Source organism: Pempheris klunzingeri, chromosome 11, assembly GCF_042242105.1.
Source record: "Pempheris klunzingeri isolate RE-2024b chromosome 11, fPemKlu1.hap1, whole genome shotgun sequence".
NCBI lineage: Eukaryota > Metazoa > Chordata > Actinopteri > Acropomatiformes > Pempheridae > Pempheris > Pempheris klunzingeri.
In genome coordinates this window covers 25,515,941-25,542,836 of record NC_092022.1, presented here as the reverse complement: position 1 = coordinate 25,542,836, position 26,896 = coordinate 25,515,941, and the positions used below count along the sequence as shown (strand labels likewise).

Genomic DNA, 26,896 nt, shown 5'->3' with positions numbered 1-26,896 from the left:
AATACCTTTGCCAGATAACTACTTAACTGATCAGTTGATAACTTAGGGCCTCATAGTCTGTAACTTTCAATGTCAGAGTGTAGCAGGAGTTTCCTTTAAATTCAGTTCCTCATTTTGATGTTAAATCCTCGGTGCCCCCTGAGGGATCTCTTCATCTCTGCTCCTCTTAGACAAAGTGACTCTTGACATTTTCTGTTTGTTGTGTGTGTGTGTGTGTGTGTGTGTGTGTTCAGGGACATGCTGATCACAGACTTGGCAGCCACGCTAACCTTTGTGGAGTTGTGTGAGGAGGTGAGAACGATATGCAGCGTTGCCAAGCAGCAGCCCATCACACTCAAGTGGATCGATGATGAAGGTGGGTGTGCCTCACGGTAATATACTGTTCATCAGCCTGTGAGCTCTGTCTGGGCCTGAGGGCACCTGCTGTGTCCTCTTACACCGCTGCTAAAAACTGCAGCATGGAATGGCTGCGACGACCGCTTACATCCAGGTGTCCAGAACACAAATTTACGTCAGTGAGCAACAATCTTTGTTGTACTGTGAATACCAGTACTCACTGAGGGAGGGTTATTATTATTATTATGATGATGATGATTTTTCCTACAAATATCTTAGTTCATTTGGAAAGCATAAAGAAAGTTCCCTGTAATCTCTAATACTGCTTAATCACAGCAGAGTCATCTTATTCTTCTGGCTTCATCCTAACACCGAAAAGTTAATCACAATAATTTCACCGCACACAAACTCGTATTTGTGTGTTAAAAACTTGAATTGATATTTTAGCCTATGTGGAGGTGGAAAGAAGTGACAGCTTTCATTCTTGTAGGCTATGAGTGATGTGTGAGGTCCCATCTGCTTCAAGAAAAACAAAACCGAAGCTAGAAAACAGACGGGCATAATGGGAGACTGAGGTCTGCTGGGATACGACCTGCACCTTCACATTCTGTTTGAGGTTTCTTCCTGTTAAAGGGGAGTTTTTCCTGCCACTGTCGCCGAATGGCTGATGCTTGCTCGTGTGGGGATTCTTGAATGGTTCAGTTTGGTTTAGACCTGCTCTTTGGTCGAAAGTGTCTGCAGATAACATTTGTTATTAATTTGTGCTATATAGATAAAGACTGATTGATTGATGTTTGGTGCTAGGGAGTGACCCTCCCTCTCCCCAATTGGATTAAGTAAACATTGATGAGTAATCATAATATCGAATACTTGTAGAATGGCAGTACTTAAAAACTACAATAGATATCAGCACCCCACCCCTAATAACATGCATTATTTAAGTGCGAACAAAATCCTTCAACATATTATGCTAATTTACATGTGTTGCTCCCCAATAAAAAAGAGAGGGGAAAGCTGTGCATCACACTCGAGCCTGTGCTTGACTTTTCTTTATCTTTATCTCTTTATCTTTATCTCTTAATGGACTAACAGCCATATGGACGTAAGCTAGTGGTTCCCAACCTGGGATGGTCATCCTTTCTTGTGAATTACTGGACATTTTGATGTCTTCAGGCCTCCATAAAAGATTCAAATAAAACAATCTGAGGAGGAAGAATGAGTCTTTGGCTGTTAAACCTGTTAAGTTGTCTTAATTCACCATGTTTTCCTATAGATCAGATTTCTAGAAAAACAGTGAGTTTGACAAGGGAGTTTAGAACCTGTTGAGGATTTACAGTCAAGTGTGTGTGTGTGTGTGTGTGTGTGTGTGTGTGTGTGTGTAGGGGACCCATGTACCATCTCGTCTCAAATGGAGCTGGAGGAGGCATTTCGTATTTATAGTCGGACTAAGAGGTCTGGACTTCTGCTTCATGGTGAGTTAGCTCTGACTTTTGAGTTTTAAAATGACTATTTTATGATTATCATATAATAATTGTTATTCATATAATATTTATCTGACTACTTGCCACAATTGATAACTTAAGGAAACTCAAAACACCATGAAAACGGTACATTCCTTAGCAAGCACGGGAGGAATGACAAGGCACTTACCAAACTATGCAACCTTTTATTTATGGCTTTGTGTACTGTGTGTGGAGATAAAACGATATTAGGACATAAAGACTTTGTGTGGCCTTGAATTCATGTACATTCAGCTTGTCATCATCATGAGTTAGGGTTAGAGGTTTGTTTTCATGGCCTGTGCATTTTATTCTTGCACGCCTGCTTGGTGACAGAAGAAGGAAGACAAGTTCAAATGATCATTTTCCTTGTATTGTCTGTCTGTGCAGTATTCCCAAGTATCCCGGAGCGGCCTGGCATGCCCTGCCCTGGAGAGGACAGTGAGTAAATCAGCTCTGCTTTCACTCTCTCCCCGCCTGTACAATTCCCAATTACAGTCAGACTCTTAATGCCATGTAGTCACGGATACCCAGGGTTGCATGCAGTGGAGCCACCACTCAGGTTAATCACCTATGTACCAGGCATCTGGCTTTGTTTTAAGCACAAAGTGGAGGTCGTCTAGAGCTTTGGATCTCTTTGTACTCACCTGATAGTTGTTAGTCTCTCTGCAGAAGACTCCAGAAGACTCAGCAGTAAATTGTGTCATCTCAGCCATGATTGAGAGTTAACTTCAGTCAGGGTCACTGATAAATCATGCAGTTCTGCAGCCAGAAGTGAAGCATTCAGTAAAATTGAAAGTTTGCAATTTTCCAACTGGATGCATGCCGTTAAAAACCTGTTGGGTTTATTATTTTGTCCCTGTGCGCTCTCAAATATTAGCTTGCGTCAGTGATCTCTGCTCAGATTTGTTACATATTTGCTCAGTAGTTTGTCATGAGTTTATTATTGTAAAGTTTTTAAATCATATTTCTGGTTTTACTCCATAGCTGTACCTCTGGGGTAGTACTCTCTGATGGTCTGGTGATGTTACAGTTTGGTCAAACTCTGCCTCCTGCTAACACAGAACAGTTTTGCTCAAATAATTTGAGATTTCTTGTAATTTTCATGTTAAAAACAAAATGATGGTCAACATCCTAACTAGTTAAAAAGAGCAACATATAGAGACAGAATGTGTTTTTTAAAATTCTAAATAAACTTTGATATATTCTTGGACTTATTCTTGGAAAATAAGCAGAAATAATGGTAAAAGTAAACATCTACTTTAATTACATGACATGAAATTCCCCACAAATGGCTTGGGAGAGGAAGTGATCATTAAAACGGAGCTTTGTGCTCTTATCTGTCAGGATATATCATATCTTATGTGCAAGTTGGAGTTTGTCCCAACACCAGCAAAGGAAACGCTGCAGTAAAGTGGATTCACTCATGGAGGCTTGGTGAACTTTGACTTGTGAATTGAAGCCTTTGACTGATTGCAAACCGTCGTGACAGTGCCGAGCATTGTGAGCTGGACAGTCCAAAGTGAAGGAATCATATCAGCTGTGTCGCATCATCCACTTTTACAGAACGCTGCTCTGTCTGAGTGTCAGAGTTGATTATACAAACCCACCCCTGGATTAAACTCTCAACTTTTTGTCCAGTTGGCAAAACAAACCTGCTAGATTGCCAACTGGCTTAGTAGCTCAGTGCCTCTGTAGGAGACAGACAACAAATGTCATTTTCACTAGTGAGCTCCTACTGAAATGTGTCAGGTGCAAAAAAAAACCTGCTGTTGATATTGTAGCATCAGAAGTATTCTGCATGTCCTTCATTGTACAATGTACAATGCTGCATTATAGCCTGCTGCACCAATCACAAGCAGAACCACCACCAATATGCACTTTATTATTATTATTATTATTATTATTATTATATAACTGTGCAGTAATCCACATCATGTTTCCATCCCACGCTGTTTGTAATTATTGTATTCAGTGTACATAATGTTTCTTTGTGTATATAAGGTTATTTTCTGTATATATTATGTTTATTTAATTTTCTATTTCTTTAACTGTGTGCTTTCCCCACTGAGGGATCAATAAACGTTATGTTATTTACACATAGATTTAAGATAGTAGTCCAATCCACAGCCAATGTGGTCCATAAAATAACAGTGTAATAGTAGTTGCACAGACAACGGTGGTCAGTCGGCAGCAACCATGGTAGCAGAACACCTTGCTAGTGCGAGCTCAGCTCCTCCTGTCTGTTATGTGACCCTCACCTTACAGGTTGTAGCGGTCCCTTGAGAACCCGCCCTGTTGTTGCTGGCTTGCATTAACTCTCAGCTGGCACTGTTTGTCACTGTACACTGTGTGTCTCCAAACGTCCTGCAGTACCTAGACGTGCTAATGAATTTTGCTGTGCTACTCTCTGGTCGGGTATTGAACATGCATCCTCTGGGAAGCTTGATGTCGGTCAGTAAACTTCTTGATAAAGATAAAATCAATTCTGATGGACATATTGAACCCCTCCATGAGTGGAAATTCTGGCCAGATGGTTGGACTTGAAGTTAGAGGTCACCAAACATTAGGGTTCATCCTGAGTGACCCATGAATATCTGCAGCCAGTGTCACGGCTCGACTGCACTGACACATCTGAATCAGAGAGACTTTCCCTACATGCTGGCTCATTTCATGACATGAAGCTTTATTTAAATAACTGGTAACATCATCTTCAATCTATGTGTAAATCATTTTGTCGCTACAATATCAACAGCAGTTTTTGTTGCATTGTTGTGCCATTTAAGCATGTTCTTCTCTTCGTCAGCCACAGATCATTCTGAAGCTTTAATATCAGCTCACTTGTGTAAATGTGACTATAATCACTGTAGTCTCTCACGCTCGGTCTCTCTCTCACATACTCCCATGTTGTTTGCTGCACTCCCTCGCTGTCTATTTGCTGTGACAGCATGTTTCAGCAGCTTGTGGACTGCACTCCTGAGTGTGTGTGTGTGTGTGTGTGTGTGTGTGTGTGTGTTTGATGGGAGGGCAGCCCTGTGGTTTCGCTCAGAGGCAGACCACTGGTCTACTGTGTGAAGAGCAGAGTGTGACTGTCATTCTGTAGGTAGGTAATGGAAGATAAACACATGTACAGTCTCTCTCTCTCTCTCACACACACACCACATTAGTGTCTATGTTTTGTGTAATGCTTTCTTTGTTCTACCCTGTTGATAATATGTTGTACTGTTGAGTTTCTTGCTGCTGGTGTATGTGAGTGGAAAGAGGAGGACGAGAAGGGAGGAAAGAATGAGAATGAATGGAGGGAGACAAAGTTACTCCTTCGTTTCAAGGCTGTTTCTGTGGTTTTCAAGGCTAACTCTGTAGTGACATCTCCTGATAAGACATGCAGTACCGAATACTTTGTGAAAATATTGAAACGTTTGAGTTAGTTCACTCAAGTCACAAAAAACAAAAGATTTTCCAGAACATTTCCCGCTTCCTCATGTGGGATCTAGCCATGCAAATAGTTTTGGTTTTCTTTGGTGTCATTTTAAATTGTCCTCCACTGTTACTTGCTACCACCCCATTAGAATGGAGGTGAACAGCATTTGTTCTTTAGTAAAATACTCTAGAGTAGGGGTGTCCAAACTACGGCCCGTGGGAAATTCTAAAACTGTATTGGAATGCGGCCCACACATGGAACCTGCGCTGAACTGTATTGTACTTCTTAGTCTCACCACTAGGGGGAGTAACTGTCTTTGAACGAGGCAGCTTCTCTATAAAATGAGTAACCGAAGAAGAAATGTGCTACAGGTGACCCAAAATGGCAGAATTTAGGAAACGTAAGAGAGCAAGTGAGTGTAGAAAGTTTCAGTGATGTGAGCACAGCTAATAACTAATGAAGATCACTTCTGCATTACGGAGGAGCTGCTTGATGTTAGCAGGCTAAAGAGCACCACGACAGGTGAGGATGTTTCTGAAGCTGAGGCCTTGAATGAAGTGGCAGGCAGCCTCTGTTACTTACTTACTGAAAAGTCCATTCTGGCCTCCTTCCCTTTTCCTAAAGAGAACATGTGTCTTTACTTACTGTATAGTGCATTATACTGGATTTACCATTACTTGAGTGTTTGAAGTGTAAAATGTATGCTGTAAATAGCTCTTCAGAATATCCAATAGTGATATCCAGTGACAAAGCTGCTTCCATGGCATGTACATTACTTTTTGTTGAAAGTCCACAATGCAGTGCTTTGCATTTGATGATTAATTTGTGAAAAGTATACTCAGGGTAACAATGTGACTGTCAGCGATGACACCAAATGCTGATGATTCACCAGCGTCTGAAATCTGAATGAACTGCTCAACTGCTGGCAATAGACCGTGTGGTCTCTGTGATGACACACATGGGTTTCTGGGAGTCATGGGGAGTCACAGTGTGGCTTGGTGGGCAGCCATCTTTGCAGTGCCTGACTCCGCCCACTCACATCTAATCCATGAATGGGCAGAGGTGAAGCATTTAGCTCAAAGCTACTAAGCTAGCTATAGCTAGGATGCTAGGCTGAGAAGCGCGGCTGCTTCCTGCTCTGTTTTGAGTCCCTGCTGAGCAGCTGGCATGCTGCTCTCTCATGTGAGAGACAACAGTCTCTGTGCTGGTAGTGATGTGAAATGTGGGTTTTATTTGTTTGTAATCTGTGAAGTGTTCTGCGACTGCCATTTTAACCTCATTTATCCTGATTTTAGTGCTATATAAATAAGCTTTAATTGTTAGCTGTTGTCAGGCTGCAGAGATATGGAATCAGATTTGTTTCAAAAGTTTCAAGCAAAACTTATTAAAAGTAAATCAAAATAAATGGATTTGAGAGAGAAAAAAATGAACTCAAGCAAAAAATTATAACCTTCAAAATAAAAAATGAAATAACTCCGTCTTTTATTTTGTTCAAGGATGTAGTTTTGCTCTCGCCCTCTCTCTCTCTTTTGGTTACACTTCTGGCTTTTTCGTTTGCGCTGCCAGATTCTTTGTTTGAGTTTTGACACAAATCCATTTATTTTGATTGACTTTTAATAAGTTTTGCTTGAAACTTTTGAAACAAATCTGATTCCATACAGAGACACACCTGAGCAGAGAGCAGGTGAATACAGGGAGTCACCGCTGAAATAAGGAGCAGGTGATCATGGCCGCGGAGACAATTGGGCTCAGAGCCTTTCGCTAAAAGGGATCTAGAAAATGGCTGACATATTGTTGCTTTTTCATGGCAAAGATGACACAGTTTTGAACAGACAGGCCTACTCCTGCATGTCCTTGTTGTAAGTAGGAGCTCCTCACATGATGCTACTGTAACTGTGGCTTCTGTTTTTTGAGCCATGTTGACCCCAGCTGTCCTCCAGTGTTTCACAGTCACTATCATCCGCACGAGGCTCTGCTGGCTACAGCCAAGTGCCAGCTGTGGGTGCAGGGGCCGCCGAGCCCACACATCAGTAGCACCAGTCCCATGTTAAGGTGCTGAGGCCATGGAGGAAGCCTCCCACTGATCAGTGCACATATCAGTAGCACCGTTCACATGCAGCATTTGGAAAAAAATGTGAATAATGCAGCTGTGGAGGTTTCTTGACATCCACTACGGTTGACTTGTCAATAGTGTGGTATTGCTAATTTGCAGTTATTGCGACAGATGTATGTGTTATATAGAAATGTATCCCCCTCTAGTTATTGTGAGTGGAGAAATGAGCTGAATGGAGAAATCTTATATAGAGAGAAAATCTTTTTTTGCAACTGCACACATGTTTATTTTAACATGGAATATGGGGATTGACTTGCTTGCAGCTCGCAAGTACCACATTTAATGGAAATTCATCCAATATTTCAGTGCTGGCAATGATTTTTCCTCTATCTTAGCACCGTGCTCCCTGCCATTAAACTCTGATGCGTACAGCTGTGTTTGTAGTATTAGCACTGTCCTCCTGTTTTGTGCTGTAAAGTAATCTGTGTTCTGTCCTACCATCCAATTAATTCCCTGCTAGATCAAACCAGGGAATTCCATTTAATCCCCAATATAGATGGCCCCGATTCTGCTGGCTGATGGTCCCATATGTAAATGGTAAATTTAAGTCACCAGAACAAACACAGAGAAGTTTTATTGAAGTGAAATGCTGTGCTTTAACTGACAGAGGTCCTTAAAGGCCTGATCAAAAGGTAGAGCTGACAACAACAGACAAGGCTCCCCTTGAAAGCAGCAGGCTTCTGGCTTTTTTCAGCCTTAAAGTGATTTGTGTGTGTGTGTGTGTGTGTGAAGAGTGAACAGACCCCCCTCTGTGTGGAGAGAGAATGATGGAGGGTAGGAGGAGGTGGAAGTGTTGAAATCCTGGATGATGCACTCAGTGCTGGCTGCCCTGCCCTGCACCGGATTCTACAGCAACACACACACACACACACTCCCAGCACCGTCAAGCCACGCCCATCCCCCACAGCCCCACCCTCCCCCTTTCCACTGCCACCACTTTTTCCCAGCATCCCTTTCTCTTTCTCTCAACTGTGTGGCACCGCTGTCTCTCCAGGGAGGAGCCTACAGCGCTACTGCATCACACAAGGCACAGAGGCAGGCGAGGGACACAGTGTGAAAGTGAAAGACGAAGAGAAAGGGGGAGTGCAGCACCGTGCAGATATCAGCTTTTAATATACAAGGCAGGCATTTTAATTTTTTCCTTTATTCTATTTTTGGCTGTGCCTGCCACGCCCCAGAAAAAAACAAAACAGGGATGCGACTTCATCAAGGATATCAAGCCCTAGAAGAAGTGAGAAGCAGACAGGGAGAGAATTAAAAAGCAAGGCGACTCTAGCAGCTGTGAAGAGAGAGAGGGCGGGGGAAGAAAGGGCGAGTGAATGAGGGAGGGAGGAAATAATTAAATAAATCCCGGGGAGGAGAGAGAAAGAGGGAGGGATCGTCAGAGAGAGGGAGAGGAGGGGATGTAGCAGTGAGTATCCTTGCCGGCTCACCACACATACACACATACACACATACACACACACATACACATGTACACACACACACACACACTCACTTAGCCTGGATAATGTGCTGAAAGAGGTGGAGAGAAAGGAAGAAGGCAAACCGGTGAGCTATCTATGTCTGCATCCTTCCATCCGTCCACCTATCCATCCATCTTTTCATCAATCTGTCTGTTTCCACGCCAAACCCCGAGACAATAGCTTCGGACAAGTGTGTGCTCGCCTGGATTCTTGTTTTGGTGTGTGCGTGTGGGAGATCGATCTGCCTCCATGGATGATTAGCATGTGTGATTGATTCATGCCTTATCGCTAGCTCGTTGTGTCACGCATTGCAGGCAGAGATTGTGTGCATGCAGCCCGCTTGCTGTGCTAGCTTGGCTGGTGCCTGTGTCTGGCTGGCTCCTTCACTGTTTTGTAGCCCTGGAAGGCTGTCTGGCAGTCCACTCAGAGGTTGCACCTGCCAACCAGTGCGACATTGTGTTGGTTTGCATATATATGTGTGTGTGTGTGTGTGTGTGAAGGTTGCATTGTTCTAGCAGTACATGATTTTGCCATCAAATCAGGCGAGTGTGCTGGTCTTATATTCAGCTGTGTTCCAGCGAGTGCCATCCACCTCTGATATAATGGCTGTGATGCAGGTTGATTGCAGAACACTGTAAATGCTGTTTCAGATGCTTAATCCATCCTGACAAGAATGCATTTCTATCAGAGAACTTTTTGTGTTTAGAAGATGTCTGTAGCATGAAAATGGTTTAAGATTTACATAATGTGACAAAATATTGGTGTTGACAGCTTTAATGCAGAATTGTCAGTGTTAAGATTGACCTTCAAAAACCTCTTAATGCACCCTACATTTCACACATGGTAGACAAACCAAAACATCTCTCTGATCCTGTCAGTCAGTATGTATGTATGCATGTATGTATGTAGAGGATTGTGTACCTGGTAGCAGTACACATTGCTACAGAGGAGAGTCTCCAAGAACAAAGAGTTCAGCAAACCCCAAAGTGTTCTCACCTCTCTCCTTTCTTCATCCTCTTCATCCTCTTTCTCTCCTGACCACCACAGTTGTTTATGTGTTGCAGGGCAAGTCAAAATTCACCAATTTGGAAAATGCCAGTGTACTTTTCATAGCCAGAGCTTCTCGGCCTGTCTAGTGTCTTCTTAGTTCTGGAGGAGTGTTATCAAATCTGAGAAAATAACCCCGGTGATGTCATCAGACTGTGGGCATGAAGTTTAAAGACCTGGGTGTTTAGCAGGCAGGAAGGCTTTATTGAGACGCTGTCAAGTTGCATTAAGGGGGAAAGTAGCATCCAGTGTTTTGAAGTTTGACCCATACTAGGGACAAAGCATTTGCAGTTTCCATCTGCTCCATGAATTTTAACCATGCTTTCTTTGAACTCTCCCAACTTTATGGAAGTGTGATATAGAATTTGTAAGAGGACCCTTTTGATGGCTGAATGTAGTTTCTAGTTTTTATAATCATGACTAAAACTTTGAGCGAGTCCTGGGGATATCTCTGTGTTAAGAGCTGTCAGCCTGTTCGCTCGGCCTCACATCAGCTCATTTCTGACTTTGAATTTGTTGCATCCATCACATCCGTCTTGATAGTATTTTCGTGGCCATTTTTCTATCACCATTTGACAGTTTGAGCCATTAGAGGACGTATCTGGTGATTCACTAATGTGCCATACCAACCTAGATGCCAAACCAATGAGATACATGAAAATGGTGGCCTTAACATAAACCCATAGATTTGTTGAATCACCATGTTTTTCTGTTAAGAAGGACTGAAGAGTGGAGAACAACACCTGTGGTACCTCTCATTTTATAGGGGCATTACCATCTACTGTGGAATATTAAGGCCAGTTTATGTCATTTGATTAAGCTATTTGTCTTTCCATTTTTTCCTCCCGACACCAGGCTGAGTGCTCATCCTTCAAGGCGCTCCCAGGTTTTATTGTCTGTGTGACACTCTCTGTTAATTGCTACGGTGCGTTCCTCTGATGCAGGGCTGGTAGTAACGGCTCAGCTCTTTTTGCTTTGAATGTTTTTTTGCCTAAAGTGACAAGACACTCTAAAATTCAGCCTCTCTGTCCTTGGCTTGCACCGTGCAGCGCTGGGAGGGGAATACAGAGCTGGAGTATTACATCTCAGAGGCTATATCTGGTTTGGGGGCATTTGGGGCTGATTTTAGCTGTAGTGGCTGTGCTCTGTGCAATCTGAGTCATCCTGTGTATTGATCCCCACACTGCCTCCAACTATGATGAGCCTGTGTAGGACTGTGGCTGTGTGTGTGTGTTTTATTCCTTTGTGTCATTATTGCTGACTGGACACTGACCTATTAATAACATTTTATGGATAATGGTTGGATGAGCAGCTCGGTCTGCAATGCAGTTGTTGATATGTAATGCTACATAATGATCCAACTGCTCCCATTTCCTCTTGTTAGAAGATATGCTCGTGTATCAGTGCATATCAGCAGCTGCCGTTCTCCTCTAGGTTTTCTGCTGTAGGGGTTAGAGGGCCCATTGGGGCTGCATTATGGAGTTCCAGTCAGCCTTTAGTTGTTAAACTGGTTAACTGGAGCCCACCAGGCTCAGCGGACTGCTGTCTTGAATGTCTGGCTGACTGCGGCACAGGAAACCTCACATGACGCGGATGCCGGCATGAGTCACTAAACTAAGATGGAGCTGCCTCTGTTTTCCTCATGTTTGATTATTGTATGGCCACACTGCTCTAAGGACCTGTCCAGTTCCATTACACAGCTATACATCAGCTCCCATCATCACAGCGTGCACGCACACTCCTCCAAGTGCAAAAAAAACAGTGTAAAGGAGATCTAGCAGCACGGTCAAAAACATACAGGCTCTGTATTTGTCATGGCCGTAATGCTCGACCTTGGTGGGAATAAAGCTGAAACAGTTTTCCTTTACAATTAATAATGAGGATGGTTGCTTGTTTTCATGCTTTTGTGCTGTTATTTCAGGAAACTAAGGCACAAAATGCAGTGATTGTGGTTGTCGCCGTTACGCCACAGCGCTGGGTTGTCACTGCGCTTTGCTGCTGTGATGTATCATAACAGGGATTGCATTGGGCCCTCTCTATACTGGCAAACTGGGATTACATAACGTCGTCAGCCCTAGCTTGGTACCAGAGATGGGAAGCTACTGTCAAAATCCAATTTTAACATACTCATTGGTTCCTTTAGATTGTAGTGGATGATGTAATCCTCTGGGATGCTTCATGTCAGAGATATAATCTTGATTGCTTCTGTCAGTTCTGGATTTGTTGACCTTAACAACACCATGTAATACAATACGCACTGAAATCCTTTTTTTTCACAGGGTGCGTTTTTTTTTTTAAATCTAAAACTGTCATTACCACTTTATCGTGTGATGTGGAACTTATTCCAGACTATTGATTAGTGCAATAATGTGGTAGTCTCTGCAATGCTTTTAAGTCTAATTTGTGTGGAATCACTATTAAATTGCATCTTTCAAGGGTTTTATGTTACTACTACTACTACTACTGCTATCACTAATAATATTACTACTAATAATAATGCACTTTATTTATAGTGCTCTCTTCAGAGACACATAAATCAAAATGATCATAAAAACACAACCCACTACATCAATCACTCCCTAAAAGCAGTTGTGAAAAGACTTGAACATGAACAGATGGGTGCAGTCTCAGATGTGTTGGGGAGAGCTCCAGAAGGAAGGGACCTGAGGTGGTGTCGCCTCAGGCCTGGTGTTTGGTTCTGAGAGGTGGAGACAGGAGGCTGGCATCAGGAAGAATCATCAGGAGGGATGCAGGCTTCGGGAAGGTTTGTGGAGGTGGAGCGGGTTGGTTAAGTAGGAGGGGGCCTGGTTATGGAGGTCGTTATGAGTGAAGAGAAGCACTTTGAATTGGAGCCCATAAATTATTGGTTATTGTGGTCTCATCTTGTGATACTGAATTGTCAAAATGTCTGTGTTTTGGTCTTATTTTTGTAGTTTCCTCCATCTCTTCAGTTGGTTATAATTACATTGTACTTTCTGGAGATGAACAGTAAAATGAGAAAATGCTTATTAACAATATATTGGATCTTCTAATTGCCTTGTCAGACCTTGTTGTAGGGATGTCACCATGTACAGGGGTTATAACCTATACAAACGATGTCATCAACTGGGAAAATAATACGCAGACTGTCACTAAGCCGAGCAGATGACCTTTTTCAAAGAGGCTCTCAGGTGAATGCACAGCTGCATAAAAGAGGACAATCACTTTTGTATTTTTGATTTTGAAGTCAGTCAGTAAACTCAGAGGAGCCTTGACTTGAAACATGACTAAGATTTCTTCCTCCTTTTACTCATTTCCTCCTCTTTGGACTCATTTACTTCTCCCTCCGTTCAAGCAGACAGGTGGCTTTTTGATTCTGTCTTGGGGGGCAGTTACACACTTGTGCGGTTCATTTTGACTTTGCCTTTTCTTGTCTTGGTTGCCAGCAGCTATACACAAGCATTTTAGAAATCAAGAGAAAGAGGGTGCACTACTTTATGAGCTACCAAAAAACAAAAACAGAGAAACCTATTAGGTATTTGCTCTCAAAGAATCCTTCAGTGTCAGTACTACACAATATAGAAATATGTTTTCCACCTATAGCTGTAGGTAGTTTATGGACTGAAGTTACCAATAGCTGTTTTATTCCTGATATTCCATTAAAGATTTGACTATTTCCAAACAGTAACCTTTAGTGCAGAACCATTGGTGATGAAACAATCCCTGCTTTAACAGAACAGAGACGTTACATGGTGTCTGTGGTGGAAAATTAAAAACCTTGATGATTTCTAGCTGATTCACTCTCACATTTCCTACAGATAACATCTAGGAACCTGCCCACATCAGCACAGCAGTGCAGCATTAATCCACTGTTGCATGCAGCACATAAAGTGGGACCAGTGCATCAGCTGCATCTGTAACAAAAGCGTTATGTAATGCACTAGTAAGAATTAATCCATGCACTAAAACCGTGGCCAACCCCCCTAGGATGAAAATACAGCGGGCTTCAAACAACAACACAGCAGCTTCCAACAGTGTCACATGGCCTCTGAGTTCAGCACACAGTCTTTTCAATTTTACCTGTCTATTATTCAGCAGCTACACCTTCACTATGATTCTCTCTGCCCCCCCCCCCTCCTCTGAGCCTGGTTCTATATAATATATAGATGATGCTCTGAGATAATGAGATGAGATCTGAACAATATAAGATCTGATGCTGCTCATGTGGAGATTCTTGAATCCTTAATGTTGAATTCCTGAATCGTTGGGTCTCTCTCTAATTAAAGAGTTTGGTCTAGACCTGCTTTTTATGGAAAGAGTCAGAGAGATACTGACACTGTTATAAATTAGCGCTATATGAATAAAGATTGATTGATTGATTGATTTGAAGTGCCACAGGCAGGGTCGAGGAGAGGCCACTCACTTGCCTGTCTGTTATTTGTATTTTATGGTAAATGCTCTGTATTTGTACAGCACCTTTCTAGTTATTTCAACTACTCAAAGCTCTTTACATCACATCCTCATTCACCCAACATTCATACAGGAGGGATCTAATTTGGAGGAGACATGTTGACCCATAGGAGCTGGGGATCGAACCCCCGACCTCCCACTCTACCGCTGAGCCCGTTTATCCTTATCCGTCTATCCCAAAACTTGATCACTGTTAAGAGCTACTGCCTGGGTACCTTGCACTTCTGGGCCCATTCAGTTTTGCGGTAGAGTATTTGTTGCCTCACAGTGCTGGACAGATAATGGACAAGCAGATGCTAGAGCAGGGCATCACACCCATTACTGATATTCATAGTCTCTAAAGGATAATTCCCACTGATACTGGTGTCACCGTTTGTAAAGCAACGGCTGGGTTTCAGTAAAGTGCAGTGAATATACAGTATTTGATCTCCACAAGAGCAAGAAACAGTTTCTAATCCAGGCTCCTACCACTTGTAATCTATATGTTGGAATTGGGGGAGCCATTGCCTGATGATTTCTGTAACTTTTAAAGAAAAGACCAATCCAACGATCACGCCCACTTGCCGTTCCACTGGCAGTGATTGATCAGGTGTGCCAAGGTTAGAAAATGGGCAATTTCTCTCTCATGTTCTCTTTTTTTTTTTTTTTTTTTTGTTCTTTACACAACTACTTCCACCACTTTTTGTGTAGTGAGTACAACACACAAAGCTTTTTTTTTTTTTCCTCAGGTACAGTAAAAACTTGTTGTGGTCAGCTGAACATCAGACAAACATACTTCAATCTTCCTCGAGCTCCATTATGTTAAACTTGAGTTTGGTGAACACATTTCCACTTTATATTTGAATGACTCATCTTATATATATATATATATATATATTTTATTTATAGAAACTACTGATATTTATTGGCCAGTGGTGGAAGAAGTTAATCTCAAAGTAACTAGCAACTGTAAAAATATAGTGAAGTAAAATTATGAATTTGCATGATATCTCAATACTCAAGTACCTCCAAGTTGAACTCAAGATTAGTACTTGAGTAAATGTACTTAGTTACTCTACAGCAGTGACTTTGGCCTACCGTGTTGCCCTTCTGCTCTCCAGAGATGATTGTTTCACTCCCATAAAGTTGGGAGATTTGCAAGAGACAGATTTAAAAAATGTTTGGTGTAAAGTAGCCCTCGATCACACAATAATGAAATGTCCTACAAGGCGCTTCCTGTCTGGTAAATGCCCATGTCTTTTAAACTCCATAGCCCGACTGGGCTATGGAGTTTAAAAGACATGGGCATTTACATGGGCATTAATCAAATGATGTCATTGCCCCAGTAAATTGGTTTTGACTTGTAAAATCAAATGTTTTACATGTACCTTTATGTCAAGTCGCCAGATATAGATTTTTGCCTCCAGTATTGCTCGTGAAGATGAAGTACCTCTGGTGTAAGAGCTGTCATTGAGCTGATGGGTACTTGCAGTTGCAGTGGTGGCGCACGTTTTGTCCCGTACAGAAATCACTCTAACCAGGAAAATGTTCTTCGATGTTTTATTATCAAAAATATGGTGATACATGCATGTAGAATGATGCTTACCCTATGTGATCCTTATCCTTCATTAAATAAGTCCATTAAAAGGTTCATAATTCACTCTATATCCCCATAAAGGTCAAAGGGAGTTTGTAACACATGAAATTTGTCATCTTTAAACACACTTCAACACTTTGACTGAGTAAACGTAGTCACTAAATCTAATAATGTATCTTCCTCCAAACTCCGGCGTAGGTTGGGCCCTGCTCTATAAACACGTGATCTCTTGATATAGTATGTGGGTAGCAGTGCAGTAATCCAGGGACAGAAAGGGTTTTGATTCAGTGTATGTTGCATTGACCCTAGCAGGGGAGGGGTTAAAGTACAGGCTGGGGATTGGTCCAGTTACTTCAGCATAGCTGCATAGCAACTCCCATTTACCCAGTTCCATTTAATGACTGTTCCAGGCCAAAGCCAGTCCTATTACGTAACACGGCAGACCCTTACGGTGTGTTTAATGGTGTGCCAACAGTGTGCTGGATGCTTAGCTAGTTTTGAATGCTATGTTCTATTGTAATTGTGAATTGGAACGTCATCATGAATTTTATTTATGCTCTGTAGTGCAGAATGTGCTACAAGTCTAATAAGTATGTACAGTGCTAGTACTAGGGTAACTGTGTTGTACATCATTGAAAATGTCTTGTGCTTATACATTTTGTTTTTCCATTACATAACATGAGGTGCAGAAGGGATGTTCTTGGTCTGTCTTGAAGAAAAAGAACCTGATTTAAAAAAACCCACACAAGTTAAAATCAGAATTAAATTCTTACTCTCTCATGTTATAGGAATGACGCGTAACAAAGGTCTCCAACCAGACGGGCTCACGGTCAACCATAGCATCCCAATCAGTACAGTTGGCACTCCGATCCTATATCCATAACAGCTGCTGATCCTGATATAATTCACTCCTACTGTTACCGATCCAGGTTCCATAGTCTGATGTTTCAAAGAATTGTGACAATGCAAGTTTAAGCCTATGGCCCAAATGGTATGGTGCAAATGAATGAATGACTTAGTAATCTAACAGTGTCAGTCATAATGGGGAATAACTGCAGCTGTGAGGACAGAGGCTGAGAGGTGCATCCTTTTCCCCTCACCCAATGTCAGCTGGGACCGGCTCCTGCCAATAATGTTATTCTAAAAGAGGGAGCTCTGGTATCACTTCATATCAGTTTGGGCACATATCCAAATTCAGATTCCAGAGGAACTGGACAAAAAGTGGATTGATGCATCTCAAGTAACACTCGAGTGAAAAAGCATCAGCACGTCTTTGGTGGATAGATGACTACAAGCTCTAACAAGTCAACCAAAAGAAAAGCAGCAAGTAATTTGCTGCCTCTAGATTCTTAGATTATTAGAAGATTTCCTGCTCTTTTAGTTGCAAGTAATTGGAAAATTGGCTTTTTTTTTTTTTTGGACATTCTGTAGATGAATTACACATTGATTAATTAATTGAGAAAACAAATCTATAATGAAAACAAGCTTTCTTTGTGGGTTGCTGGAGATTTGGTTTTGGTTTCCCTCCTTTATGCACCTTGGAGGTACAGTACAGTAGATGAGTCCCTACTCCCTGTAGCAGACAGACAGTTTGATTTTCTACAGCATGAACTGTTGTGAACAGCTGAGGGACCCACACACATTGGGCAGCAAAACAAACCATAACATCTGATTTCAATTTGTTTTTTGTGTTTACTGTATTTTGCTCATATTAACAACAAAGCAGGTTTATCCAAGGAATTGCCAATATTTGAGTTAGATCTGAATGGGATGTCAGAAACACAAAAAACCAGAATGTGTTAACATTTTTGTTCCACTAATGTCCTAGTTAGGCATCTGGTTTTTGGTTGGTGTATTTCTTTGTGTCAACAGAAGTTTCCACTGCCAAGGCACACTTGCTCTGAAAAATACAAACACTGACTTCATTGCACAGTGTGGACAAAGCACAATATGAGTTTAGACCCAATGACTCAAACTGTAATAACACAAAGAGTAAATCCTCAGCGTGCATGACCATGTTTTACAGATTTGTTTTGTAGTGCTTGTGTGTGGCACATTTCTGGGTCATGTGACCCATCTCTTTTCCTGTGGCCGTGGTTTTGACCCCCACTGATGGCTTGCAGCATTACAGTGTGTGACGTCTTGGTTTGGTGGAGGCTTGGGTGACGGATGTTCATTTATATTAAACAGAGTTTGGAGCTCAGTCAGGTGCTCCTCAGCTCGTGGACAGAAAATGACAGAAGGGTCTTAATTCACACATTTTAATGGTGCAAACACTCATTTGCACAAAACCCTTTTTTTTTAAGTTGACATCCTGTAAGAATTCAAGTTAATACAATTAGGTTTGCTTTCACCAAAAATCATTTCTCTCCATTATTCAGTAAGTGGACCTTTTGTAAATTACATTAAGGAACTATATTTTAGGCAGCTGACTTTATTTTGCAGTGCAGGTTTACATTTGACAGCAAAGTAAAGATTGCCTCAGAAAATAAAGTAGTAGCTAAACTTCGGGTCTGCGATCCATTTTGGAAATCTTCTGCCACCTCATGACAAACATACAATGTGTTTAAAAACATAATGAAATGCAAACCTACAGTCCCTGATCTTCTCAAAGACTTCTCTGTACTAATTAGGAAGGACATACTTACTTTGGCTCACATTGGTCAGGATTAGATGAACAGATACGATATTGTGAAATAAATAATCACATGCCAAACACTGGCAAAGTACATCACCATGCAGTTTGGAATAATTGAATAAATGTTTAAAACTCTGCTGACTAGAATGGAAACTTATTTCATGACTCTTCTTTTTCCAAGGCTTTTATTTCATAATTCACAATTATTCCCAATGAATCAATCACAAAGTCAGTGGTATGATTGGCTGTCCACTTATTCACACAAAAAGAACCAAAGAGCCGGTTATAGAAGCGGCTGTGCTCAGTTTGTTTTGATGATTATAATCCAATAAACAGAGCCCTGGGGAAAATGGCATTGTGAAATAAAAACTGAGTAAGAGTAATAAAAAAGAGTAAGGTTTTGCTCCACATGCATGTTCTCTCATAAGCCAGGGTTTTAGGCCTCCTGATGATCAGATGCTCTGTTATTTTCAGATCTTGTCGTGTGTGCATGTTGATATTAGAGAGAAGAATCATTGACAAGATTCTTCTTATGTGTGTGATGTTTCCAGACTCCTAAATTAGATTAATTGTAGTGTGAGCCTGCCATTAGGTGTAAATACAGTATGTCATTGCTTTAGTTAAGTCAACACAGCAGGGTTTCTGGGTCTCTAAAGTGATGTGATACAACAAGAGTACATTTAGTAAAAAATAAAGTAAGAGTAAGTTCAGTCATCATCAAGTCTTAAATCATGACTTACTTTTCGCATTGTCATGTGTTCCCTCTCAGGGCTGAAATAGACTACCAATTAGTTTTCTGATCACTTTTTTTTGCTAAAGAAATCAGCAATGTGAGCAGCAGGTCAGAAAACACTGTCTAGCTGAGAGACTACTCAACTCACCTGACTTCGACGTGTGAATTTTGTGGCTTTAGACCAGTCACAATCAGCTCGGCGCTGACATGGTGACTCGTGGCTCGATTTGGAGTCGATATCCTCCACAAGACCAGTGATTCAAAGCAGTGAATCAGCTCTTGCTTTATTTGGTACTTTGACATTTTGACAGCAACACATCACATTGTGCAAGCAGCAGGTAAAGATGTGTTTTACCTTGTGCGTGTAACAAAGAATCACATTCACATGTGGGCTAATGTGAAGGCATGCAAAAGTTTCAGAATTACAAATGATCTGTGTCACAGCAGAGACTTTTACCTGTGGAGTGTTTATTTGAACAGGTCACACCAGAAGCTGGTGATCCAGCTGCTAACACGTTAGCCTGTTGGGCTAAGGGCTCAGCAGCTTCTCTCTATTTTCTCTCTACTGTTGTGTTTACTCCCTCCTGACATTATGCTTTCCATGGTACATCATTTTGTTCAATAGCAAGTTATTGAATATGGATAATAATTGGCCAACTCGTTAGCTCCTGAGCTGGGTCACTAGTGGGACAATAAGCTCACACAGTTTCATCATTTGATCAGATCTGTAAGGTAGAGTCTGATCTCAACTGTCTGCAAACAATTTCTCTTTTATGGAACTGTTTTGCTCCAACATAAGCGGTTAAACGAGGGCTAATAAGCTACGATACCGTCCTCCATTTTGGACTCTGGCTCTCTGTACCCTCAAAGGTCAGCACAGCCAAGATGGTTTCCTATTGGTCAGTACACAAGGATCAAAGTTCACCCAAATGAGGTAATCCATGATCGTTTTAATCCCGTTGCTGGTGTGATGAGTGATTTCTTCTGTTTGCCAAATTGGACAAAATTTGGACATCATGAAAACTGCAAACACAAATTTTGAACTTTGGAACTTGGATTTGACTTTGACATCTTCAATGGGGACTTAAGTAGAGAGTTCACAGCCAAGATTTGTGGCTTATGTGTGACTTTGTCCTCCTTCTAGTATCTCCAGTTAATGTTATGATTAAATCATTATCTGTTCTGAGAACCGGTACACAGAACAGACTTGTTTTGCTTTAACTTTAACATCATCTGCTTTAGTTCTGGTAAACTGTAAGAGATCCATCTTCCATGACCTGCTCACAGCGACATACTGTGTCAGCAGGAGAGGATACCTTCCAAAACTTTGCAGATTTGTCACACATTATTTCCCTCACCTTGCCTAATTGCCTCTAGTGAGTGAGCTGCTCGTTTTGAGAGGAATTAAAATGTCATATGTCAGATGTCATTTGTGGTTACCACTAATGAGCGCAGCTGGACATGCATCCAGGCTTCATACTCAAAATATTTAACACACTTCTTGACTCATGAGCATCTCCTCCAGCTCCAGAAATAACAACAGTGGTTTTGTAATGTGTCAGGCTTCCCTGCTGCACTGCAGCACACCCACCTGTTCTGACTGCTGCTGATAACTGGTACTGAGCATCTGGGAAGCTTTCTAGCATTGATCTGAATGCGGGAACTAGTTGGCTCTGCTAGGACACATTTGATTTGAAGATATTTGATGTAATTTCCTACCAATAGTCGACTGCATTAGCTCTGTGGAACTCATGTCTGGAGTGCATAGGGCTTTATATAGACTCATCTTGAATAGCACTGATTTGAATCTGGCACATGGCAGTTGTTCCATGCAAAATAACACAAAGATATTGCAATCTTGGCATTACAGGCTTAACATCTGCTTGAGCCCATACTGATCTCAGCATTTCCTCTACCCCTCTACACCTGGACAAGGGTAGGTCTGTTTCTTTAGCAGCATAGATCTCAACACAGCTAACATAGCTCTGAAGCTGTAAATGGTAGCCTTGTGAGTGAAGCGTTGACCGTGGCACAGCAGAGCGCCTTTGTTCTGCCTTCAACACACTGTGGTTTCTATATTGATGAGAATGATGTATTGTGGATGACAGAGACAGCACTGGGTTTGTGTTAAGACTATATGTCTGACTTTCTTTACGGGACCCTTCTATTGAAACACACAATGAGCAGAACATTACCCCAGTCACTCCTAGATGTTCCTCACATGAAGATTTTACTGAAGTGAGTTTCTCTAAAGGCTATAACGTATTAACACGTTTTCTTATTTATACTGTGTATTTTATTATTTTTTTTACTGAATATAAACATTCTACTATGAAAACATTCATACTACTACCATTATTGCCATCTTGGTTCTACCTTTGTAGCACAAGTGATGTTTTGATTGGTATTTTCCTAAATAGCAATTCAACTGAAATTTAGATTTTTACAAAAATGCAATTTAGGCATCAAGACCTGTATGATTAAAATAAACTCTGTCTCCTTTGGGCTCTTCCTCAGCAGGTGAGCTGTGCTCTTCAGCCCCCAAAAGACTAGTAAGTGGACCATGAGTAAAGATGATGAGTGTAAAAGTGTAAAATTCAGACTGAGACGCTGAGATAAATGCTCGAATTCCATTCATGGAAAGAAAAAGGATTTCATTGCAACAATCAAGACGGGTGTGGATGAGGGTTTCAGTGGAGAAAGGAGATGGATTTGATGTGCGATTGGAAACAGAGGGTGGAGTCCAGGATGACACCAAGGTTGTAGACCTTGGGGGACGGGCAGATGTCATCAATATCCAGCAGAGGATCTCCAACCTTCTGAAGCAGCGCCTTGGGGGCCACAACCATGAGCTCAGTTTTGTTGCTGATGAGTTTGACTTGGTTGGTTGTCATCCAGGCTTTGATGTCTCGCAGTGCTATGCCACAACGCCACACACTGCTGGCACAACCCTCGATAATATAGACGTACCTTGAATGGCTGGAGGTGTCCTTCCCTGAATGTGTCACTCACACACTCTTAGATGGGTCAGATGTGGTGGAAGGGCACGAGTAGTGGCTGATTAAAGCTTCCACCCTCTGTTCAAGGACCTTTCAATACATTTTACCTCAGTTAAACACACTGCAGCTCCTGTACCAATATCACATATTTAGATATGTAGAGGTAGTGTTCTTTTTTACACTTTAAAGCCATAATAACAGAAAATACAGACTGTTCTAAACCAGCTGCATCAATATCTTGTATTTCCACTGAGTGAGCTTGTTGCTAATTGTACTGACTTGTTGCGGTGCCACTGACACCCATGTGAAGGTTTGCAGGTCCGGAGTGCTCTGCGGTAAAGAATCTTGACATTTTTTGCACATTCAGCATTGCTAGTCTTGAAATGCAACCCATTACTTTTCAGTTGTCACAGTTTTAGCTATTGATGGGTACTGAGCTAGGCCAACACGTAGCTTCTCTAATGCCATACCATACATTTGATGCTGCAGTGGCTGGGAATATACAGTTGCCATGCAGATGAGTCTGATTCTTTGGTGACTGCACTGTATTCATTTGTGTCGAAGACACAGGGACACAGACAGGGAGAGGAGTATAAAGCAGTGGTGTCTGATGTTTAGAGGGCTGACTAGCGTCACTGATAAATCAGATGAAGCCACAACAGAGCACAAGTCATTATGAGAGCAGGCAGATGATGCGTGTATACACAGCTAGCTAATCTCGTTTTGATTATGATGCCCCAGCGCTGACACCTGCTCTCTGGGCTGAAACACTACTGTGAGTCTCCAGGGATTTTCCCATCCAAACCCATTTACTCTCGCATTTAATTTCTGTGCAACTTTTGCCAAATGTAATGGGATTTCACTGTGTTCGATTTCATGTGTAGGCATGCAGACAGTGGAAAAACTAAAAATAGCCACTGAATCACCTTCACTTTTTGTACTATTAATACTCTTAATATTGCTGCTTGGTGATAGATAATGACATTTTTATTTTAGTGCACAGCTGAACAACACTGCTGCAAACACTTTGGGAAATATACATATCTGCTTTCTTTATACAAAAGATTGTTAATACATAGAACATTGCAGATTTCAAATTCGGGAAAAATAGATTGGTATTGGCTCAGGAACTGATATTTCTGAGTAACAGAGTCGGTATCGGAACAGCTTGCAGAGCCTGACATATAATGACCCTATTAAGTTGTTCTAAAATGATGAATGAAAGTCCAATATTCATTCTCCTTTTAGCTCCGGTTTGGCCTCCATTAACTCCTGAGAAAAGTATTTAAGCTGCCAAATGTGTTGACCAGCTAGATTTATCTGAGGTTAATCACTGAAAACAGCTGCCTGCTGCTGTTTTCAGTGAAATGATGCCGATAAGAGCAGAGTAGGCAGGTTGTAAAACCAAAACAATGTGCTGAAAGAGGTCAAAAATCTATACCAAGCTGAGGGGACTCAGTGGTGACTGTTCTCTGCAGGGTTGTCACTATGAGTGGCTGACTATACTCCTGTTTTTATTAAATCACACAATAATCCAAAGTGGAGCCTGACCTTGGGCAAATACTGCATTTTTAGTATCCCAGTTAATATTTGCATACCTGAAATAGTTTGGATGTCTTACAGCCAGAGTGAGAGTTTCTGGATCTGGATGATTTCAAACAGAACTGCATATTATTTAGTTGTGCCGGCTCACAGAATGTTAGCATCCTGATTTATTAACAGGATCTAAGCGGGAATGTTTGAGGCTGTGTGCAAGCATCGGACTGTCGTGTAACTTGTTTAACTGTCAGTGCCACAGATAATATTCTCCTAACGAGGAGACAGCAGTGCTGATCGGAGCGTACACGTGAGCACATCTGGTGTAGTCCTGAAATTAGCTGTTAGCTTATTAGTTGTCAAATCACTATCTCTGTGTCGATCTAGGTCACAACTGTAATTTTGTCTCTTCTTGTTTGTACATTGATTACATAATGTTATGAATGAGCCATCAAAGCCCACCCCAACCCCCGTCAGCAGGACATCATCCCTGGTCTCCCTAAGTACCAAGGAATCCCTGATTTCCCAGGAGTGATCGCTCCCAGCTGTCAGCTGGAAGAACCATTGGATTGATTTCTCATTACATGGCCTTAGTGGGCTGTGTGTACTGTGTGGGGCTACGAGTCAAGATAGGCTCCCGTCTGAGTTGATGAAAAAGCGACGCCCTTAGGAAGTATTTGTAATGAACACATCTACTGTACATTTGTTACACAGCTGTAGCTTGCATTTATAAACCCTTTGCCACTCTTGAAAAAATGAGAAAAGTACATTAGCAGAGAGTCAGGAAATGTGGATTCTATTCAAAAAGTCCATGAACCAGCTGCTTTGTAAATAAGTCACTACTTGGCTAATTACATCACACAATTGCAGCCCCCAACACCCCCAAGCATCAATCCCCTTTTTAAATCTGAGGAATCACACCAGATTGGAGGCAGGTTAACTTTTTTCTTTGAGATCCAGACCTGCAGATAACTCATTTTCTAGCTTTGGGCTCAGCTGGACTGATACTAAAAATCTCTGCACTAAACTGAACAGTTAAGGAAGACTTGCAGAGTGCAAGAATAGAACGTGGAGGTAAAAATAACTGGCTTGGAAGTGGTTTGATTACAATCAAAGAGCAGACATGCTACATCACATAAGGCCACATATGGTGCCATCTCGTAACTACATTGATAAGAGTTGTTGTGTGGGCTTTCTTCGTAGTGATTACTCAGAGAAGCATGTTGCAATGTGAGGATGAGGGGAAACTTGTTTAAGTTGTTACAGGTTGGGAATCAAATGGATCCATCAGTTTTATTTAGTAGGGGATGTGCTTGGACAAGTCACTGCAGGCTGAAGCTTGATTACCATTAGTAGGACACACTTGGTGGTCCGGTTGTGTTTCTTGTAGGAAGAAAAGCATAGAGGACTCACAAGACTACAGGCAAGATGGCTGCCACACAGAGTACATGACGTGCCTGTCTGTGTGCCTGTCAGGTTATCTTTTAAGCGAATCCATACACATACATTGACAAAGTCAAACGGTTTTGCCGAGCAGTGTGCACGGATACGCTACGCTGTGCCCAGTTAAGGTTCACATTACCAGTCTTTGGAGGGAGAGAGCGGTCCTTTGGTGTGCTGCTTTCTTAGCAGGGACGTGCATTCAGGGGAGACAGGTGAGGCAGATAAAAATAAAATAAAATAGTTATCAATATTTTTCCTCTGGCCTATGCTTTAATGCATTTTCGGTGTGGTTCCCACAAGTTTTGATCATTTTTATAGTCAAAATCGCTGAAATCCTGTATTTCCTGTTCACATACAGCGCAGAGACGAAAGGAGAGGCAGCGCGGAGCCGTGCCCCCCCACCTGGCTCAGTCCCTCACAAGGTGGATTGAGCACGTGCATCTGTATGTTTCCAATATCCTGCTTGAAGACACTTTGGTTATACGTCTTAATTGCCATAGTGTTCGGTAATTTATTTCACGCATGTGTGTGATATTTAAGTCTTGTTGATCGGACAAAACTCCAGAAGCAAAAAGCTGCTGTGAGGCAGCCAGTACCTCTGCCTCACAGAGGGGGGCGGTAGTGAGCCTGGAGGTCAATAAGTTAATAGCGAGTTACTCTTGCTAAAGTTAAAACAATGTTTTTTCGCTAGTTGGAAATGGAGGATTTGATTTTAAAGCTAAGGAAATTTTCAAAACTGGAGACTTAATATCAGCACCACAGTGCTAAGGTAAAAGAAAACAGTGAGATTTTGAGATGAGATTCTTTTTTTCCTTTATTCATAAAAAAAGGGTAAAAAAAAGTGCTTCCTCCGAGCTGCTATAAAATTAAAATTCTTCGACTGAATTGTGAATTTATGCTATTTTATCTGACTTTCAATGTCAGTGCCTCCCCAACCACAAACCTCACCGCACGTCACTGTTTCTTAGGTGGCGCTGGATGAGCTCGGCTGCAAAGTAGTTGTGATGGACACAGAGCAGAAGCCCTCAGCCGTTCAGCTGAAGGCTTCATCAGCTTCAGCCCAAGAGAAAGAGAGGGAACAAAACAAAGTTTTAACTGACCTAATGCTGTCATGGGTCACATCTCGTACATTGACCACTGGTGACTGACTCGACTCTGAGATTGAGTTCACAAAATAAGCAATTTTGTTCTGAAAAACTAAAAACACCTGTGACCTGACCTGAATGGTGGAGTCTCAACAATATAATTTTAACCCATATCACCCACCCCCACTTTGATCAGTGACAAAGTTTCTCATAACTAAAGATTTAACTAATGTTTACTGTGGATAATCCTAATTTCAAATTGTACACATCCAATGTTAAAATCCAATTGCAATGAAATTAACTGAGCACATTCAGGCTCCCTTGAGGATGACTCCTTTCTACTGTGGACGTTCTATAAGCTCTCTTCTTGCACCACCCTCAGGACAAAAACTCAGCTTTTCACACAAGGTCTTGCATAAACTAACAGACAGATTACCATGAAATTTCCTTTGCACATTCAGGCTCCCAAGAAGTTGAACCTTGGGACTGTTCCTCTGGTGTCACCTTTTGGAAAAACCTTAGGATTTTAGCCCTGCTACTGGTGAGCCTCTAGGA

General features: G+C 41.7%; 1 protein-coding gene across 2 annotated transcripts in view; it reads left to right on the top strand.

The window, feature by feature from the left end:
* The first annotated feature begins 281 nt into the window (after positions 1 to 281).
* The window catches only part of prkcz (protein kinase C, zeta), a 93,773-nt gene continuing 67,158 nt past the window's right edge, over positions 282 to 26,896 (top strand). For both annotated transcript variants that reach the window (XM_070839538.1, XM_070839537.1), the window contains exons 1-3: positions 282 to 355; positions 1,719 to 1,808; positions 2,226 to 2,276. In XM_070839538.1, coding sequence (XP_070695639.1) covers positions 1,745 to 1,808; positions 2,226 to 2,276 — 115 coding nt within the window. In that variant the 5' untranslated portion in view covers positions 282 to 355; positions 1,719 to 1,744. The remainder of the gene's footprint in view (positions 356 to 1,718; positions 1,809 to 2,225; positions 2,277 to 26,896) is intronic.